Source organism: Mus caroli, chromosome 2 (assembly GCF_900094665.2).
Source record: "Mus caroli chromosome 2, CAROLI_EIJ_v1.1, whole genome shotgun sequence".
Classification (NCBI taxonomy): Eukaryota; Metazoa; Chordata; class Mammalia; order Rodentia; family Muridae; genus Mus; species Mus caroli.
In genome coordinates this window covers 105,652,055-105,674,290 of record NC_034571.1, presented here as the reverse complement: position 1 = coordinate 105,674,290, position 22,236 = coordinate 105,652,055, and the positions used below count along the sequence as shown (strand labels likewise).

The 22,236-nt window shown below is 41.9% G+C and overlaps 1 protein-coding gene across 2 annotated transcripts in view; it reads left to right on the top strand.

Moving 5' to 3' along the window:
• Ryr3 (ryanodine receptor 3) overlaps window positions 1-22,236 on the top strand; it is a 542,105-nt gene that overhangs the window by 473,826 nt on the left and 46,043 nt on the right. For both annotated transcript variants that reach the window (XM_029469442.1, XM_021156945.2), the window contains 5 exons: window positions 12,666-12,753; window positions 12,892-12,984; window positions 17,851-17,865; window positions 21,006-21,176; window positions 21,475-21,534. In XM_029469442.1, coding sequence (XP_029325302.1) covers window positions 12,666-12,753; window positions 12,892-12,984; window positions 17,851-17,865; window positions 21,006-21,176; window positions 21,475-21,534 — 427 coding nt within the window. The remainder of the gene's footprint in view (window positions 1-12,665; window positions 12,754-12,891; window positions 12,985-17,850; window positions 17,866-21,005; window positions 21,177-21,474; window positions 21,535-22,236) is intronic.

Here is a 22,236-nt window from a genome sequence, read left to right as displayed (position 1 = left end):
TGTGTATGTCTTATCCTCTGGAACAAAAATCACTAACAGTTGTGAGCTGCCATGTGAATGCTGGGAATTAAACTCTGATTTTCTGAAAGAACAGCTAGTGTCCGTTAACCCCTGAGCCATCTCTCCAGTTCCCTCCCTAGATGTTTCTTAACTCAATCAAGTTAATAATCAAAATTAGCCATCACAAATCCACCCCTTGTCAATTTAATACACAAATATGTCACTTTAGACTATACTATTTGACTATACTATTCCCCTCCCTCATCAAATATATAATTTTCCCATACTGATTCCCTACTTCAGTACCAACAGGGTACCCAACAATGTACACCAATTCTGACACTGTCCAGAGTTACTATAGATCTTCCTGTAGACTGACCCAACTTCAAACACCAGTCTTATATGTGGGGTTCCCATGAGCTGGGGATGTAGTTCCGAAGTAGAGAATTTGTGTAGAATTTTTAAAAAGAAATAGTTAACAAATGCTACAATCATTAATTCACATGTGAAGTTATATATGCTGGTCCCACACAAGATTGGCCATTTCTACCTTAACCTCTGAACGATTGGATCCTGATAGAGGAAGAAGGGATCACTGTCTTTACTTGTACACCCTCTGGGTCCACCTGGCTCCAAAGGATAGCTCTAAGCTCCTGGTCACTAAGATGGCCTATTTACTTACAATAGGCCACTAAACAAATAGACAATAACATAAAAGAGAGATTAATGGGGAAGAGGTGGTAGGTGTTGTATGGTATTTAATAACTCTATTAGTACTTACTATGACCCAGTCAGCCCCCCAATAATCAAGTCAGAGTCCTATCAATTTATTTAATTAGCTTTAGCACAGTTACTGGGCTATTACCCCTAAACTATTTTCCTTCACTAGACTGGCCATTTCCCAGTTGTGCTCCCCAAGTTATTTGATGTTTGAGTCTTGCCCGGGCTGCTTTGCTCACCGTCAACCTGTCCTCAGGTGCACTTCTCTCAGCCACGTGCTCCTGCTCCATCTCATCTAATGGAGATCTTTTGCTCTCCCATCCTTTCTTTCCCTTCCTCCCTCCCTCCTTCCCCCTAACTGAAGCCCCCATTTTGGTAACCAAAACCCCATCTACCTCTATTCTCCCCAGGAATTGGGTGTCAGCCACTGTTATTTAACTAGTCAGAGAAGATTGGTGAGCAAAGTTTAAATAACATCATTTGGTGTCCTGAGAACGTGCTCCTTAGGACTGCAACCAAATCTTGAGGTCCATCGTTTAGCATCTGAATACATAGCAGCACCAGACCAACCCAATAGGTAGGAAGGGAGAGGACAAGAATGGACAGCATGCATTGTGTATATATAGAAAACTGTCTAAACAAATTTCATAGTGTTAAAAGGAAGTGACCAGGCTAGCCACAGTTTCTCTGTGTAGAATATAAACTCTGTGAGTCCTCTGCTCAGAATGATTGATAATGAACAAGGTCTGGGGCAGAATACTCACCTATAATAAGAAAAAATATGATAATACATGTTAATATGGGAAAATGAGTTGATTACAATTTTTGTTGAAACTGAGGGAAAAGAAATTCTTAGTCTGTCTTTGGGACCTATTATAGCTCTCTAGTTTTCTGGTGGTGGGGGAGAGAAAACATAGGAAATGTACATATTTGATTTACCTGAGGGCTCAAGCTAACTGAAGTGTAAGATAAGACCCTTTCTTGGGAAAGTCCAGAACTCATGGGACTAGCTATTTCCACTGAGAAATAGCTTTCTTGTATTTCAATCCTCAGGGCCACCATGGAACTCAAGAAAGCATTTAGGATTACTGATGTAATAGAATACAACTCAGGAACATCCAAATAGAAATGTGTGGGTTTGAGGATGTACAGAGTCCCCATGTTCTTCCCGGGTGTAGCAGCCTCTGGCACATGCGTGTGCTCGCCTGTCTAGAAGCCCCTGAGTCTTACTGTTCAGGAGTGTTTGTTGATGGCGGTATTTTCTTATGATTTCCTTTGCTTTGCTTTGTTGTACTAGACACTAAGCCTAGGATGGTTTGCCTGCCATGCAAGTGTGCAACCACTGATCAGCAACCTTGGTCTTTAACAGCTTTATAGGTAGGCTTCATTGTATCAGTGGTCATTGGTTTTTGAGTTTGGACTGAATCCTCTCTTTTTCAAGAGCTTAGGAATAAGATCGAAAGTCCCAACCTTGTAATCTGATTCCAACTCCCACTAGAGAGTTCTAGACTGTCTGGGGCCCAGGTACTCTCCTGAGGATATCAAGCCACTCATCAATATGTGGGTTTGTTATGAAATGGCAAGTCTCATGTCATTCATAAACCCCTAGATGGCCAAAGGGCTTTGTTATTAAAAAAAAAAAAAAAAAGCAAAAACTACTCCAATTGCTCAGGACCCCCTTTGCCAGGAATAGAAGCAAAGACTAAGTGTTTCACCATATCACACTCTCTTACAATTGTAAGATTTATAATCTGGGAGTGATGGAAGAGATGCAAAAATAGTTGAGAGAAGATAACTGACTTGGGAGTTGTTTCCCATTCTGCCATGGCAGGAGATTCAATATTCATTTTAGCATTCATCTTTCTAATATAAGCTGTACTTAAAGTAATTTGTATGAGATTACTTATATTTAGGATGTGAAAGAAAACATCTTCTGCATACATATTGTCTACACACATATGCATAAACATGTACATTAAGGTTAGAATATTATATTTCCTTTCCTAGCTACAGGAAATTATACTCATTTTGACAAAGGAACTCTGCTCTTAGAGAATCAACTTTAGTCATTTCCGATAACGTAATTATGTTAGCAATTTAATGAAGAAATTTGTCAGAGCTTGAGGTGAAAATAAAAATAAAAATGGGGCAAGATTGCTCCTGGAATAGCTTTTGAATTGCGTGTCACCGTGGATGATGAAGACTCAAGAGAGAGCGTGGTCTGTTTACAAGGTGCTTGACAGTTGCTAAAAATGGCAATGTCAGAGAGTCTTTGAGATCATCATTAATTCATTCATCTCTACTATTCAACCTGTTCCTCCCTGAGCGTCACAGCCATGTGAGCCTGCTTAGAAATACATCCTTTCAACATGAATGTCTGTTCCTTCAAAGCCTTTCCCAACAGTGAAAGCAGAAAGTATCTGTACTATATTATACTAAGAGTGAAGTATAGAAGAAGAGTGTCCGTGGGAGCTCATGCCTGTAAACACAGCACTTACGAGGCTGGGGGAAAAGTGTGCAAGACGTCAGCCTAGGCTAAAGAGTGAGACCCTGGAATAAAAATCCAGAACAATATACTTTCTAACTTGATTATTTTGGAGGATATGGCTATGTGTTATGATAAAAATAATTCTTACATTAAAAGAGACTGAGACCTTTGCTGGACCTCAAAGCCAGCGTTAATAATACATCTTAAGGTCACTGAAGACTGTTTTCCTATTATGTACTCAGCTTGTTTGTTTAACTTGCCTTTAAGTGAACAATATAACAACCAACTTTGCTTGCTTTGAATTTCCCATGTAATCAGCTTTTATAGGCTAAACCAACATATAGCTGTAATCTTAAGTATTCTTTCCTGCCCCTGATCCAAGAGTAAAGCATGCACATTTGAACATGTGTTATGATAATCATTTGCTAAAAATAGAAATTGCAAGCCAAAAGCAGTCTTATAAAGTGGATATCCACCATAAATGTGGAGCAAAGCATTCAGATATGACTTGATAGTATTTATTTAATATTTATCATTTATAGAGTCAGTGACTCAATCCCTTGTAAAATTTTGTTAAAGATTTCTGTGAAGTATCCCCCATTCCTTTCCCCAAGTGATATTTTCTGTGCTGTTCAATGAAAAAGATCACAAAGCTTCTGTTTGGGATGAACATACAGGGCCAAACAGATGGACAGATTCGAAAGACAGGTATAGATTCAGACTCATTAATCAGGCAGACAGGATGAGGGAAGACACAGGGAGACTGAATTAGAGAATTCAAATCTGGGCTTGCTCTTAGTCAAGTGATACCAAGAGGAAGTGCTCTGAGTTCTGCCCTTAATTCGACACCAATGCATTATTGGTGACTCTGCGTTTATTATTAATGCATTGAAAGAAATGCAGGAAGAAAGTTGGGATGTTGAGGTCATAAAGTGAGGTTTATTTTTGCCTCCCCTTCTAATCTTTCTTTGGATCTTTTGTTACCTTTGTCTCCTTCCACAGTCTTTTTCCTAATCAAGGGATGCCCCCTTCTTTTCCTTGTGTCCATCGGGAGTGGTTTATCTGGTCAGTCCCAAAAGATGAAGACTATAAGACTTTCAAGAAGGGAAATGAAAAGACTTGCCCCATCTTGGGATTTTCTGCTCATTTCTCAATGTGGATAGAGATTTGAGATAGTAAAGTCTTCTTTTTCCATAGGGTCAGGCTTGAATAAATTCTTCCCACCAAAATCTGTCCCTGGGCTTTCAGTAGAGTGGAGGGCAGAGAACAGTGTAGTCTTTAGAATCCAGTAGTATTTTTTTCATCCAAAAGAATCAAGTGACTTGGATTGATGGAGTGGAGGATCTGACAGAGATATTGGTGTACCTCATGTTCCTCCACCTGGAAGGATAATGAATTTCTATAGGCTCTAAGCTTGCTCTCTAAAGCCAGAGAAAACTAATCTTTCATGTAGCAACACTTTAAAATATCGAAGAAATTCTATTTCCCATCTTCCTCCCATTATTTTAAACTTTTGTACGTCCTTCATCCCTATGGGATGGTGTTTGAATCTCCTTTTGAAATGACATTTCCATTAGTCAGTGTTGAGCCCGAAGCTGGCAGGATACACAAGAACTCTGGGCAGATCAGAATACGCAGAACTTGTGAGCAGACCAGGGTACATCAGTGCCCATCTCCTCTTGCCTAGAGACAGAAGTCAAAACTGATTCAACAAGTCTCTAAAAGAGCAGTTGTCTTTTTCCCTTCTTTCTGGAAACCAGAAATGTGTTGGACATAAATATGAACTTGGCCATCTGACTTTTGGTAAAAAATAAAATCCATTTTAGAAGCTATCAAAAGGAATGGAAGTAAACCCTGTGCAGTGGCCATCTTAGGCAGAGGCCTGTATGGAGTGAAGTCTTGTGGCAACGCTGAGAGAAGGCCTCACCTCAGAAAACCTGACTCTGAACCCAAGAGCACAGCTTTCATATCTTTCAAACCATGATCTTGAAAATGTAAGTTTGAGACTTCTTACTCTTGCCATTGCCCAAGACTGTATTCCATCCTGTTGAGGGCCTGTGGAATTTAAGACAAGGTCTTGCTTATGTATCCCAGGATAGCATCAAACTCAACAATCCTTCTGGCTCAGCATCTTCAGTGCTGGAATTACAAGTGTGCAGCTGCTTCAGACAGAGGGTCATAAGGACCAGTTAATGTTTAGACAACAAGGCAATGATATGAATACCCAGCTTGGGCCAAGATGGCTAACACTGGACATCTGTGGAGCTATGAGTCAGCAAAAAGTGGTGGGCACCAGAAGTCCAGAGGACATAAAAATATGGAGTGATGTAATGTGTTATGTAACTATCTCTGGAAAAATGCTACTTTTGTGTGATTTTTTTTAAAAGTATGGTCAAACCAGACAGAGACTTCAACTTCCCTAGCCTGCCTACAAATGCCTATCTGCAGACCTATGAGTCAACTTCTGTGTGACCTGTGTAGCAGTCTATGTGTGTGCTAATGTGTACCTGGGTGCCTGCTTGCATCAGACCACCTCCTAACAGTCTATAAAGACTTCTCCCAGAGTGAATAAAGTATGTTTTCTCTGCCTGAGGTTCCATGTGAGTCTCCTCCTTCCCTGGCATCACAGCAAGCATCTTGAGGCACCATAGTCAGCTTGTTAAGATTCCATCCACAAGGCTTCTTGTTTTCTCTGTTAATACACTGTCATTTCACCGGCTTATGTCGCTTTCCCCATTTACCTTACATGGAAAAGTCCCAACTCATGACCTCTAAACTGAATCTCCTCTATTCAAAGCCTTGCATTTCATGGCTGCCTTTTAATAGCAAGCAGTGCAGATGATATAGGACCCAACGGTTAGATAACAATCTCAGTGGGGATCAAGTGCCTAAGTATTGACTTAGATGCTGAACCCTCTGAAATCATTCTTCTGAACAGAGTGAGTCTGAGCAATAGAAGTGAAGGCAAAATCTTTACTCCTGCAAGTGTCATCTTGGTCTGGCTTGAAGGAGAGGAGCAGAGATCTTGTGTGCCTGGGAGAAGACACATAAGAGGATATTCTTCATACTCACCAATCCAGCTTGGCGGAAAGAGCTTTACTAGAAACAGTGAATACAAAGTTGCATTTCAGAAAAGGCATGAGCAAAGTTAAATTCCTCCTTCCTCTCAAACGACATCCCAACATGAAGGCAAAGAGAACAGAATGGATTTCCACCAGGAAATGGTACCTAAATTCTCATTTTTGCGACTCTTGCTCACTGACCATCCCCATGGCTGTACCTTTCCTCGGCAGATTAGGATATGACCCTTGCCTCTTCTCACATAAGCCACAGTACAAGTGCACAAAGCTCATTTAAACTAAAACACCAAGGAATGAACAGCTGGTGGTTCTGATAAAATGAGAAACGTAACCCTGAAAAGAGCTTTCTGGAGAAATCAATGTGACGGAAAATCAAAGAGCTTATCAGTCTCAAACCTCAAACTTGAATTGCATTTGTGCTGGAGGTAATGGAGAAGTGACTATACTGCTTAAAGAGATGAGAAGTCTATTATACAAAGAAACCCAAAGATAGGCAGTATATGGCCAGTATGATTATTCATTGTGGGCCCTAACACCTTTGTCTTTATCTCTTTCCCATTGCCTTCCATCTCCAAAGTTATTTTACATTTTAATATGGCAATTAGAGTTCCAGACTTTGGGTTTTCTTTCTAAACCAAAATGATTAAAGCAAATTTCACAGGGCAGAGGCAAAAAGATATTTTCTGCTATGTGATCTTCTCTTAGAGAACTTTTCCAAAACGTCTATTCTTCAACTTCTACTTTGATCTCATTGATCATTTCCTGGTTACAGGTTAAGGCAGGTGGAGTACCATGATATTTAGTGGGACAGGATACCACCCTGAACAAGAACAAAAACAAATAAAAAACATGTCTACTATATAACAAAGATGACAGTTGAATTTGTAAACAAGAGTGGTTCAGTAATAATGTTCTTGAGGCTAGAGCTAGAGATAAGAAGGAAGAAAAATCTCAAAGTGAATTGACCTTTGTAGTGTTTCCCTTTCTTGCCTACCAAGGAGCTCTCCATGAGTGAGTAGGACTGTCTATCAGGCTGCCCAGGAACACCAATCATATTTCCCAAACTGTGTGTGTGTGTGTGTGTGTGTACATTTGTATATATGAGTGCAGGAACATGTATGGAGCTCAGAATTACTCACCCTTGCCTCCCATCTTGCTTAAGAAAGGATCTCTTTGGCATTTGCCTCTGAGTATACTGGGCTAGCAAGCACATGAGCTTCAAGGCAGTCTCTTGTCTCTGCCTCCCATCTTGCTGTAGGAGCATGGAGATTACAAATTCATGCTGCCAAGTCTGACTTTACATGGGCTCTAGGGATTCAAACTAGGACCATCACACTTGTACAGTGAGAAGTTCACTTTCTGAGCTGTCTTCTCAGCTCCATAATTTGTTTTTGATAATCTTCTACATTGGACAAAAGACATAAATTTTTCATATTATTTGTGAGAGTCAATTGTCTCTCCCTTCACCCCATTTTTTTAGAAAAGGTCTCAGTGTGTAGAACAGGTTGATTTTGAATTCATAGAGATCTGCCTTCCTCTGCCACCTAAGTGCTAGAATTAAAGACATACTATCATCAGCAACCAATTGTTTATCCCAAAAAAGCCATAAACTTAATTTCTGTGTCACAGTTGTATGTTAATAGTCATCCCCAGTGAAGAAAACACCATATGCTTATCCAATTTCAAATGGTCAATCCTAAAAACATACATAGAAATAACATTATATAGATTGAACAGGTTATATTCAGGAATATATAAGCATACACTTATATGTGTGTATCAACAGTTAATAACTTTAAAAGAGAACAAGGAAGGCTTATGGGAGGTGTTGGAGAGAAGTGTAGAGGGAAATGATGTAAGTGTATTGTAATCTTGAAAATAAAAGAAATCTTGTTTCATAAAAAGGACATCTAATTCTGGCTTTCAGATTGCCGGAACAGGGCTCTGAAAACCCTTGGAACTGTCTGAGTTACAGGCTTGTCTTTTGTTATTCACAATAAGCCTCATCCCACCATACTTGAACTCACACTCATGAGGAATCAACTACATGATGAGATGTTTGGGAACTTTCATCCCTACCTTCTAACTTCTTGACCTCTCCAGAAGAAAGGAGCTTTAGACAGGGTTAATCACCAAAGCCAATGATTTAACCAACCATGCCTATGTGTTCTTGTTTGCTTCCTGTTGCTATGATGAACTCTATAGCAAAAAAAAAAAAAACAAAAAAAAAANAAAACAAAACAAAAAAAAAACCCTTAGGAGAAGAACAGGTTTATTTCAGTTTACAAATTATAGTTCATCATTAAGAGATACTAGGGCAGGAATTCCAACAAAAGGAGCTTAAAGCAGAAGCCATAGAGGAAAGCTACTTACAAGCTTATCCCCCCTGGTTTGCTTGACTAGCATTCTTATAAAGCCATGGCCCATTAGCCTAGGGATGCTATCTCCCACAGTGGTCTGGGCCCTCCTACATCAAATAGCCTACAGACAAGCCCACAGGCCAGCCTGATAGAAGCAATTGCTCAATTGAACTTTCTCCTTCGCGGGTATGTCAGGTTGACCTTTGAAGCAAACTATAACACTATGAAATAAAGCCTCTTTTTAAAACCTTAACTCTGGAGTTTGGAGACATTCTGAACTGTTAGTAACATAAAGATACCCTGAGGGTGAAGTACCTGGAGAAAGGTTGGAATCTCCAGACTCCTCTTCTACATTGTCAACATAAAAACTACAGCTCACATCTTAAAGGAAATAATGGATTTATTCTGGAACTATTTTGAGTGACCATGGCCTAGGAACATAGATTTAGGTTGCCCCAAATTCCATGTTCCAAGGTGAAAACAGTCTCACAGGATTTTTATAGTTTTACAGAACAAAGAAACCCATAAATCAAGGCAACTTTAAAATGCATTGGTGGGTGCACAAGAGAGGTGGGTAAAACAAGATGGGGTAGGTATTCTGTTAGCCTAAGATGCTATCTGATGGCATCCCTTGCTCTTGGATAGGCAGAAGTGAATGTTCTGCTAAGGTCATAGCTTCCGAGAGGCTGATGTCTATAATCAGAAGGTGTTAATTCAGATACAGAGTGGGGCAAGAAATGGCTATTCCAGAAGACTAAAATTAGCCCAAGATGTAGTCATTAGCCTCGGAATCGACAGCATTCCTATCTCTCCACAGCACCGAGGTTCCAATCGCTTCAACAGTCTCTGAAGACACAGATACTCCTTCTAGGAGTTTTTGTTCATAGTCAGACACAGCTACTTCTCAGGGATTTTCATTCATAATCTCTTGCCCTATGCTTTTCATGTTCCTCAGTCATATTTAAGATAAAGCATTAATAACAAGTAAGCTGACTTCCAAAACTATGAGTTGTTCTTATTAATTATGAACAGAGAGAACTGTAAAAACTCTTGATTCGCAGCCCGATGGTCACATTCTGAAGCTAGTGTGTGAAGTAGAGAGCAGTCTTGTGGGGCTGAGTTTTTAATATGTGGGGCATTTACTAAGATCAGATGGTGTCTAGATTGAATTGGTGGGTTGATGCCTGGAAAGTTGAGTAGTTGCTTAATGTGAAGACACTCCTCAAGTGTGATATGAAAAGTTGACTAGAAGAGTGGTGTGTGTGTGTGTTTATTCTTTTTTTTTTTTTTTGATAGTTTCTTTATTCACATTTCAAATGTTATCCTTTCCCGGTCTCCCTCCCTTCCTTCCTCCTGGAAACATTCTATCACATCCTCCCTCACCCTGTTTTTATGAGGGTGTTCCTCCACCTACCCACCTACCCACCCACTCCCAACCTCCCCTCCATTCCGCTGCCCTGGAGCATCTATTGAGCCCTCTCCCATTTATTCATGACAAGGCCATCCTCTGCTACATATGCATGCATACTCCTTTGTTGATGGCTTAGTCCCTGAGAGTTCTGGGGTGGGGAGGGTCTGGTTGGTTAATATTGTTGTTCTTCCTATGAGGTTGCAAACCCCTTCAACTCCTTCAGTCCTTTCTCTATCTCCTCTATTGGGGACCCCACACTCAGTCCAATGGTTGGCTGTGAACATCTGCCTCTGTGTTTGTAAGGCTCTGGTGGGGCCTCTCAGGAGACAGCCAATATCAGGCTCCTTTCAGCATGCACTTCTTGGCATCCACAATAGTGTCTGGGTTTGGTAACTGTATATGGGATGGATCTCCAGGTGGGACAGTCTCTGGGTGGCCTTTCCTCCCATCTCTGCTCCACACTTTATTTCTATATTTGTTCCTGTGAGATTTTGTTCTCCTTCCAAGAAAGACCAAAGCACCCACAATTTGGTCTTCCTTCTTATTGAGCTTAATGTGGTCTGTGAATTTTATACTGGTTATCTGGAGCTTTTGGGCTAATATCCACTTATCAGTGAGTACATACCATGTATGTTTTTTTGTGATTGGGTTACCTCACTCAGGATGATATTTTCCAGTTCTATCCATTGGCCTAAGAATTTCATGAATTCATTGTTTTTAATAGCTGGTACATTTACTCCATTGTGTAAATGTACCACGTCTTCTGTATCCATTCCTCTGTTGAGGGACATCTGGGTTCTTTCCAGCTTCTGGCTGCTATAAATAAGGCTGCTATGAACATAGTAGAGCATGTGTCCTTATTATATGTTGGAGTATCTTCTGGGCATATGCCCATGAGTAGTATAGCTGGGTCCTCAGGTCCAATTTTCTGAGGAACTGCCAAACTGATTTCCAGAGTAGTTGTACCAGCTTGCAATCCCACCAGCAATGAAGGAGTGTTCTTTCTCCACATCCTCATCATAATCTGCTGTCACCTGAGTTTTTGATATTAGCCATTCTGACTGGTATGAGGTGGAATCTCAGGGTTGTTTTGATTTGCATTTTCCTGATGACTAAGGATTTTGAACATTTCTTTAGGTGTTTTTTTGTTTAATCATTCTATGCAGAAATTTGGAAATAGCAATTCACCATGCCTTTTTGAAATACAACTTAAGTGCACAAGATACACATAGGCAAGATAACTTATAGAAAATGACTGTGTATGACTTTAATTTAGCAGTTCTGTCACTATTGGGTTATGTCTTAATCTAACCTAGTATTTAAAAGGGGGAAAAGTGCCTATTTATAGAGGATTTCCAAGGTAATTAAGAGGTCATAAAAGATACTTGGTTTCTGGGACTGGAGAAAAAGCTTAGTTAGTAAAGTTCTTGCCTATAAGTATGGTCCCCAGAGACTACAGGATTTTTGTTTGTTTGGGGAGGGATATTTTTTATATTGTTTTATTTAAAGGCATGCAGAGATAGGCAGATCTTTGGAGCTTGACGTCTAGTCAGACAAGTCAACATGGAATTCCAGGCCAGTAAGAAACAATAAGAAGAATGGCACCTGAGGATGTTCTCTGGCCTCTATACATGAACACATGTCTTCACTGCCCTATCCCACCACCACTACCCAGCAGTACCACCACCACCATCACCACCACTACCACAACCCCAACAACAACAACAACCACCACCATCACCACCATCTACCACTGCCACAACCTCACCACCACTAACACAACCCCAACAACAACCACCACCACCATGATCACAACCCCACCACCTTCACCACACTACCACCACCACCACAAACCCAACACCACAACCCACAAAGAGATATGGTTTCTGATCAGACAGTCTAAATGGTAGACAAAATTTTCTTTCATCCAGAAAACTGGCCTTGGGGGACTAGAGAAATGTTTCAGTGGTGAAGATCCAAGTACTACTGTTACAGAGGACTGAGTTCAGTCCCCGGTGCCCACACTGTGCCCGTTGACAACTCCCTGTAATTCCTGCTCCAGGGGAGCTGATGCTTTCTGATGCAAACACATGCATTCAAAAGCACAACCCCACGCAAAATTTAGATTCTTTTAAATCATCTGTTCAAAAAACTGGCTTTCAGAGTCAAAGGTATAGGGTATAACATGCTTATGAGGTTCAGACTTTAAGAGGCTTTCCAATAGCAAATGCCAGGGCAGGACTGGATGCCAAACTGGCCATTGTTGTCATAGGCTTATTCATCAACTCTCTCTGCGGTAAGGCATCTGGTCGGTAAGGCATTCCAAACTTATGGCTTAACCATCTACTTAGAAAAGAAACCAAGCAAAGGTGATGGTTTTGAAATGTTGGTATCTGACAATTGTTTTGCTGAAACAATTCTTGAAAACTTTGATAAAAGTATAAATGATACTTATTTTGAATCTGGATCTAAATGTATGAGACTTACTGTCCTCATATGGCAATGCAGTTTAATCTAACTAGCTCTATACTGCTGTTATTTGTGGAGTGTGACCATTGTCATGGCTACTGAGTCTCCTGTACCTGTTCCCTTGCTTCTCAATACAGATCTAACTGGCTCAAAAGCCCAGATCCTGATTCTGACCAGCTCTTCCGCATGGTGGCCGAGGTCTTCATTCTGTGGTGTAAATCTCACGTAAGTACACACCTGGGCTCTGGATTTAGAATTGTTTTGACAGGTATATATCTGGAGAAGCTTTCTTTTAATGCTGTTTTTTGTTTGTTTGTTTTTTGTTTTTTCTCCATTATCTTCCTCTACCCTGCCCTGGTCTAGAACTTCAAGAGGGAAGAGCAAAATTTTGTGATTCAAAATGAAATTAATAACTTGGCATTTTTAACTGGAGACAGCAAAAGCAAGATGTCAAAAGTAAGTCTTAAGAATTCCATCTTAAGGATGCTTCATCTTTGACCTCAGCCTTGTCTTGGATCTAGATCCTGTTCTGTGGGGCTTAAATAACACACTCATCTTAGGTTCCACATATAACCAGCAGCCTCTATTGCTGTTTCACACACAACGTGCCAGAAGAAGATCCCGTTGAACAGCAGCATCCTCATGCTTTGCAGATAAAGGGGTGCTTGTATACTGAAAAGATGAAGTCTCAACACTTGCCCAAGGCATTTGAGAGGTCCCCAAAACAGACACTGCTGTGAATGGCTTTAAAATAGAAGTGTGTCCAGTACAGTCACACTGCAAAAGCACAAGTGTGCAAAGCTGCCTTCTGAAGGGTCGGGAGGAAATGACCTTGCCTTTACACCTCCTCAGCATGCACCCTGGCTTCACGCTTGTTTCTTTCTGTTTGAAATGCCAGCATCTGTTTTATTCCAGATGTGCTGACCTCTTAATGCCTATGTTCATTTTTCCATGACATTTGCCCTCAGAAAACCAAACATCTGTCCATCTCCCTGCAGGAGATATTTAAAAGAGGGCCTGTCACTCTACTGGCTAGGGAAGAAGCTGACCTATAGGAGGGAAAGTGAACTTGTATCTCATTCTCAGTCAGCTCTATAGAATGAAGCTTCATTGTCTTGACTGGAGAGAATTGCTAGCCATGCTTCTTCAGTTGCACATACAAAAGCCAAGTCTCCTTACATGTGATGTCTTGTTACTGGCATTGTGGCTTACTCTTGGCCCTGTTTCTCTGAGAACTGTGCCTTGGGGAGGTTTGGCTTGTATGTCAAGTGTAAATAGCCTGTAATAGCTGAGAGACAGCCGTCTCGTGGCTGGCACGGTGCTGCCTGTAAGGAACACAGAGGTGGAGTGTGCATGAGGACCCCTGAGAAGTGAAAGGTAAGTCTGGCAAGATGGGAATCATGGGCTTGTAGTGAGGGCCTTGAGCACCTTTCTAGTAACCATTTGGGGTGGACAACCAGCGTCTTGGCATAGCAGGAAAGAAACTATTATGACCCCACAATGATAATCTGCATACCTGAGGCTATACCAAGTGGGGCATCTGGCTCCAGTCATCTCCAGCCACTCAGCACTGCCTCTTCTGTCTTTCATCTGTTTTAACACTAGCACTTCTTCTAGTATCCAAAATTTGACTGTACAGTTTACAATCTACTCTCCAGTACACATTAGAGTACACTTTTAACATATGCTGCCAAATGAAGTTGACAGTGAACTGTGTTCATATACAAAGCAGACAGATTACACTCAAGGAGAATCTTGACTGCAGTGGAATTTTATTGGTGCTTTACATAAACTTATCTGGTGTTCCATATTCTTTTTGCATTTACCTGTTGATAGACACAGCTGTTCACTTGGGGACCACAAGCCCAGGCTTCCCAGACTCCAGCTTATCTAAGATACCTTTGCAGAGTCCTCTTGTGGCCATCACAAGCTGTCCTTTAACCCAGATTTCCTACCAAAATTCAGTAAATCCCAGGCAAGTGTGATGCTATCATTTACACTGGGTAGATCCTCTGGCTGAGGACTGACCCAGCTAGCATCCTGGACAATCTGATACAATGATCCAAATCCCCGATGAGCAGGAATGGGGAAAGCCATGTCAGCTCTCTAGTGATGAATGGATCTTCACAGACTTTTAGATTAGGAAAGAATGAAGCAATAGAAACCCATTTCACAACTCATCCACTATAAAACTAACATAACATTCTATCTCTTCATGATGCTGAATGAGGAAAAGGGGGCATTTGCCCGGTCAGAGAGTGTTCTTGCTCAAGACATGGGTATTTCCCTCTAGGAGGGGCTGTCTTTAAAGCAAACTGCTGCATTTTCACTAAGGCTCGACGCTAATTGTTTCTGAGCATTTTGCATTCACACCAACCATGTTGCCTCAGAACAGAGAAAATGGTAGTAGAAAGACAGAAATAAAAAGGAAAACACCCGTGGCTGAGGTGCCAACTAGGGCTTTGTTTCACTCACTTAATTCCTCAGAGTCCAGCTTTCCTATATGTATAATGGGGTTGAGCTTACCATCCCAAGAGAGTCTGGTTAAAAGTCAGATTTTAGCAGCAGCTGTCAGATAGAATATCATTTGATGAATGCTTTAAGACAGATTCATTGCCTCCAATAAATAGCCATTTCTAGTATCTGAGGATAGAAAGCCATCTATGGGAAGCCAGGGACAGGATTTTTCTTCCCTATCAGTTGACTCCCTCTTGCTCTTGCTTCTGTCTGTACAATGAAGTGTTCTCTGCAACCTTGTCTGAATGGGCACTTGTCAGCATCGCTTGCATTTGTCTCTGTTCTTGGTTGCACTCTTGTGTTGTATAAATGAAGAGGTCTTCAGTGCATATGGAGGTCTTGGTGGAGGTATCCATCTGTGAATGCTGCATGCCACACACTGCATACATACATCATGCCTGGAGGCAAGGAAGCACAAAAAAATATACAGTGGGCCACGCTGTTCTCACCCAGTTATTCTAAGATCTCTTCAAAGATATATTATTTTGCTGGTAACTAACACAGATTTTTTTTTGAAAGCTCATTGTATATTTTGTTTATAAAGCACACGTTTGTGGATATATATTTAGCTAATATGACTAGCTGAGCAAATGTTTTGGCTCAGTTTGGTTTTTAAATGTACTTTGTTTTCTGATGATACGGCGGCAGCTTCCTCGGAGGGGAATGGTAAGTTAGAAGGCATTTAGCCAAAGAAATATTAAGCCAGTCCTTGACCAATATTATAAACACTAAGATAAATCATTGAGATACAAGAATCGGGTGTGGTTTTAGTGGGTTGAAAAAGGACAGGAATTGTCTTGTGAAGGTATATTTGTATCTTTCAAAAGCACACAAAATTATGTGTGAGTTTTGTTCAATGTGCGCGCACACACACACAGCATTCTCTTTCACTTCCTTGCTTTCCATCCTTTCTTCTGTTTTCTTTGTCCTTACATTTTTGAAGCATCTCACATTCATATTCTCTTTGTGTCTCTCCCTCCCTCCCTGCTTCCCTCCCTCCCTCCCTCCCTCTCTCTCTCTCTCCCACTTTCTTTCCCTTTTTACCTCTGTTGCTCTTATACACACACCTACCATTTCTTCTCTAGTCCCTCTCCCTTCCCTCCTTTCCCTTCCCTTTTCTCATGATCCCTCCCCCTTTGCATGCTCTCCCTCTGCACCATTTCTCAAACTAATTTCCAGAAATTCTTTCCTCTAACATCTTATGTTGAGCTGACTTACAATCACTTCACTCACAGTCTCTGTAATGTAACAACTTCCTGCAGTGAAGGTCTGGCTGTGATCAAAACCTGATGTGAGCCCCCTGTGCTCTTGTGGCACAGGCAATGCCAGGCAATGTATCTTCATCAAACTCCCATATCTCAGAAAAACATGAAGACTGCAGAGTCTTGGTTTTTTGTTTTTGTTTTTGTTTTTTCCCCTTAAGAGCTACATAGAAAGTCACTCGCTTGATCATAAAGTACTTCTGTAGTTCATGACCTAAGAGCAGATAGGTGAAGTTGGTTTGAGTGTATAAACTGCAATTGGGGATTACCATGAGATATTTAAACTTAGCCATATGTGAAGAATAAAGGCATAGCGTTCAGGATGTAGGAACCTTTGACTTAAAGCAGATCTAAAAGTTGCAGTGTAAGACTTGAGAGGCTCTGTTGTTTAGGTTGTGGTGTAATCTCAAATTATTCTGGATAGGATTACAGGACCCCTACCCATCCCTCTCTCTCTTTACCTCTCTCTGCCTCTCGCTCTCCCTCCCTCACTCTATTTAGAGACAAAGTCTTACTATGTAGTCTGGGATAACCTCAGATTCTACCATGCAGGCCAAGCTGTCCTTGAGCTCTTCTATCTGCCTCAGCCTCCAGTGCTGACATTAAAAGTGTGCATCGTCATGCCCAGCCCAAAAGTTTAGCATGGTCTTTCTGTTGTCACTGTTGTTTGCTCTGTTGCGTTCCTCTGGGTTCAGTGCTTTTGTTCCTCTGGTTCAGGGCCCTGTGTAAGCTATGCAAATCCCAGCCCTTCAAGTAATTTTTAAAATATATTTTTATCAATGGCAACTAGCCAGGATGAAAAGGGGTCCAGGTTTTGTTTCATTTTGTTTGTTTTCTTGCTGTGTATGCTTTTGAGAAGCTTGGTTTCATTTTGATTTTAGACTATTTTTTAAGAGAGAGAGAAAGAACATAAAGTTGGTCAGGTAGAGAGTTGGAGAGGCTCTGAAAGGAATTGGGAGAGAGGAAAGAATAGGATCAAAATACATTGAATGAAAACAATTTAAAATATAAAAAAAGAAAAATGCTAAAATAGCACATTAGGCTAATAATATTTTGTATATTAAATGTGCCAAATGACCTCGACAGGCATTGCCTTTAACTTGGTTCTCTGTTCTCCTGCAGATGATAATGTGGTGGGTGGGAGAAATTAAAACCTGAGGTCTTTGGGTACATGCCAATTGTCTGAAGCGCCATGTGGTTAATGGAAGCATAACTGGAGACAATGTAGTTATCAAGAGTTTCTGCGAGTAGGTATTGTGGGTGGAATCTACAAAGCATACATTCTGGAAGGCTGGTCTCTGAGGTAACTTCCTCCCCAGCCGGAAGTGTTTGATGAAGATACAATTCTTCACAGGCAAATTAACCTACATCCTAACCTTCCTCAGTCTTCATGCTATGCTTACGTGAAGTGTTGAGTTTCTGTAGTGCTGACTGAGCAACTGGGCCTAAGAAGCTATGAATAACATGCTGCCTGATGCCTTGGATCCCTGCTTGTACTGACTGACTCTTCTCCTTGTTTCTTTCCTTTTGTCTTCCCACACAGGCCATGCAAGTGAAGGTACAGGTCAAATGCATGATGTGTCTTTTCTGTCCTAGTATTAGTGGTGTCAGGCTCTGTCCCACTCCGTGCTGTGATCCCCATGGGGGTAGTACAGGTAGATTTTCCAACCTGTGGGTCCCCAGGGAAGGCAACTACCTGTCAGAGTGAATGTAGGTCTATGTACCCTTGGAATGGAGAAGCCAGGCAAGCCTTGCCTTAGCCAAGGTCTCCTTGCTACCTCTTCTCCCTTATCCAGATGCCTCCTCTGTTAGCTTGGCAGCTACCGTACTACCAGAGACAGGCCTGGCAGGGCTCGGGAGCTTCAGAGCCTCATTCTTCTGCCGTGCTACCAGATTCAGATTTCTAATTTCTGTTAGTGACCCTGTCCGCCAAGCCCTTTCATTATACATATGTTCTGCCTCTGATTGAAGCTCCCATGGTTCAAAGAGAGTCTCCCAGGGACTGACCTCAAGTTTGAAATCAGCAGATGATGTTAAGCTTGTGCACAATATGCACGTGATGCAGGAACTTTCCAATTGTTCCTGAAGTTTATTGTGTATAAATTCTTCTCCTTCTGTTCAATAATGAATATCTAATGCTATTGTTCCAAACTCCCTGTGTTGGGAAAGGGGAGACATGTAAGAGCCAGTGCACATGCAGCTTGAAGAAAAGGAAAATGGAGCCTTAGCCAGGTAGAGTTGCATCTGAGTGATGTCTCAGATGCTTGCTTCCTGTGTGACCTCAGGCTTGTTCTGAGGACTAGAAATGCTCTATTTATGATCCAAATATATTGAAATGGTATGTGTAGCAGTTATGATTAGAATATAATATTGGCAAAATTAAGCAAAAAGTAACTGAGACATGATTTAAATTATATATCAAATCCACAGTGACATTTGGCATATCTACACATGTGCTGTGTGTTATTGTTTACATCTATACATAGATAATACCATGTAGTTCGTATGCATATTCTATCCTTAATGGACAGTTTAGGTGATAGACTGCAAGTGGATTCTGCCTTTGGAGTTCTCCACTCAGTGGCAGAAGACAGAAGGAGCCTAAGAAGCTCTGTGAGCTCTGCTGTGCTTCGTGTGACACAGGCAGGATATGAGAGGCCTCCTCTGGTCCTTTGCATCGTTTCTTCCCTTGTCCTGTGTGCTACTGCCCTCCTAACCTGTATGCGGATGCTCACTTGTGCTTTGGGAGTACTAGGAACACAATGCCTCTGCAATTCTCTTTCATCAGACTGATTTCCAAAACGGTGATATCCGCAGCTGAAAGTGCTGCTTGTGGAGCCGGGTGGGGGAAGTCACATTTCAATAGTGTGTCATTAGTCACTAGGAATCTCACTCACATGCTGGAACATAGTTGTTGGTCCAGAGGCAGAGTTAATTCCGCCTCTTCTCTTGAAATACACACGTCTGGGGCGTTGACGGGTATTAAAGTTGGGTTAGTAGTGAAGAACACGCGTTGCTCTTGCAGAAGATCTCCGTTCAGTTTCATGCACCCACGTGGCGGTTCACAACCGTCTGATCCAAAGGGTCCAGTACCCTCTTCTGAATTCTTTGGCACCAGATACACACATGGTGCAAATACGTGAGGCACATACCTACATTCAGGCAAAATGCTCACATATGTAAAATAAAATAAATATTAAAAAATAAGAGGAAAAAGGGGAACCATATATCTCATAAATGGGTTCTGCCCTAGGCCAAGAGAGCTAGGCCTTAGGTGCAATTTCTAGGGGAGAAGATAGGCACACATTACTCGGTGTTCATGTGATTGTAAACAATAGCACTGCTACTGCATGTTAGCAGACACTCATGAAGCAAAACCAGCATTTCCTCATGATGGTCCATGACAAATTTTAGGCCATAAAGCCCTCCCTACTTATATCATCTGGTTATTCAGCTAAGGCAGAGTCTATCAAGCAGGGTCAGCATTGCTCTTCCAAGCACCGCATCATCAAAAGCAGGTGGCTATAGCATCTTGTCTCCTGCATGCACCCAGACTCCCATGTATGCTGTGGGTGCTGAGTGTTTTCAGTAGCTTGCTTGGGAGCTACCATCATTCATATAGTGAAGCAAGTTGGATTTCTCTCTTACATTTATCACTTAGAGCCAGGTATGTAGTTGACACCTGGAAGCCTGAGAATAGACAGGCTGAAGCAGGAATGGCACAAGTCTGAGGCCAACACAGGCTTCAGAGTTAGACCTGTCTCAAAACAAAATGATGAAACTGCAACCACCACCAACACCACCAACACAACAAAAACCACTAATGCTTTGCTGAGTGAACTCCACAAAGAGTGACAAGGCCTGAGCTCTCATCAGCTGGAGTTAAGTGCTCAGTAGTTAAGAGCACTTGCTGCTCTTGCAGAGGACCCCAGTTCAACTCCCAGCACCCACCTCAGGCAGCTCCCAACCTCCTGAAACTCCAGCTCCAGGGCACTGGATACCCTCTTCTGGCCTCTGTGGGACCCGAACTCATGTGCACATACCCACACAGAGACACATGTAAGTGCAAATAAGCAAAAATTAAAAATAAAATTAAACTTAGAAGAACTCCCAGAGGCTTAGAAAATTCCTTTATTTCATGTATAGTTTCTCCACATACCAAGCCAGATCCCAAAGCAGTCCTAGTCTCGATTTTCCTGTAAGAATTTGTATTGCCCCATGGTGGAGAGGCCGTGTGGCATGCCTGGGCTATCGAATACCAGCTTCAGCCATGGAAACAGGCCACTGGTTCTGTGATAGACGCTCTTCCACATGTTAACTGGTATTCCAGTGGAAGGGCACTGTTGCTTGTGGGAGTTATTTTACCTATTATAAAAAATCATTCCTTTTATTGTGACTATTGTCCCTTTGGAGCAGAATCAAGTAAGCCAATACTGTGGATGTCTGTGCTGTGTGTCTAGCTACTGTGGTTTCGTGTGCATGTACAGAAGAGAAGGCTCGGGTTTGGGCTGGTCTTTAATGGCCATCTGTTTTGGTTTTGCTTAACATATTTTTTGTTTTTGTTCTTTTACTGTTCTTTGAAATGTAAGGCCCAACCTGTACGGACAGGGCCTCAAGGAAGCAAGCTACCCCTGAGCTGAGGCAGTTCCTTTCAGAGAGTCACTGAGCCCCTCTCTTTATTTCAACATCATCTCCTAGTCTGGAGGACAGGACCAGGAACGGAAGAAGACAAAGAGGCGAGGAGACTTGTATTCCATCCAGACGTCCCTTATCGTGGCCGCGCTCAAGAAAATGCTGCCCATTGGTTTGAACATGTGTACTCCAGGCGACCAGGAGCTCATCTCACTCGCAAAATCACGATACAGCTGTGTAAGCTGCCTCTGTGGTCCAGCTGAGTGCAGAGGGAAGGCTGTGAGGAGTGGGCGGTACTCTTCCTTTATGGTGGTAGTCCTCTGAGGGGCAGGGGCAGGGACAGGGGTAGGGGTTGAGGTACACGCTTTGTAAAGCTGTCTGGGAGTCAGTAACTTGGGGTAAGTCTCATTTACATCTCTCCTGTTCTTCTAAGAAAGTTCCCCGTTAAATTGTGCACTGACCAGCCATACTTCCCTATACCCTATGCTGCATTTTAAAGGTGATCCACAGGAATAAAATTTCCATCTTTCCACAGAGGGACACTGATGAAGAAGTCAAGGAACATCTTCGGAATAACCTGCACCTGCAGGAGAAGGTGATGCTTCATCTCTCACGGGCTGTCCTGCTAGCTGGAGGACCTGTCCTCCCCCTTAGTTTACTTTGTATATCTGACTGTTAAGATACACTCTTACTATGTAGTCCAGGCTAGCCTCAATATTGAGACCCTCTTGCCTTGGCCTCCCAAGTGCTAAGATTATAGATGTATGCCACACCACATTTCACTCAAGTTTTAAAGTTCTGTAGTCTTAAAGCTGTTTCATTGCTGCAAATGGGAGGCAAAGGTATGAAGAGCAGGAGTTTAAGACCAGGGTTGGTTATGATAGCAAGTGTAAGCACAGCCTGGGCTACAGAAAACCCTGTCTCAACACACACACACACACACACACACACAGAGAGAGAGAGAGAGAGAGAGAGAGAGAGAGAGAGAGAGAGANAGAGAGAGAGAGAGAGAGAGAGAGAGAGAGAGAGAGAGAGAGAAACAGAGAAACAGAGAAACAGAGAAACAGAGAAACAGAGAAACAGAGAAACAGAGAAACAGAGAAAGGCTAAGCTTTACAGCCATGTCTTTAATTTTAGTTTTTTCCTTTACTATTGCGAAGAGGCCAAGGATAAGTGTGTGTTACACTTTCTAATGAACAGCAGGCCATCTCAGGGGGTGTTCGGATTAAGTCTCTGAATCTATTGACTGCAATGTTTGTGGAACAGAGAAAGAGGCTCCTGGGTGGACATTTTAGCA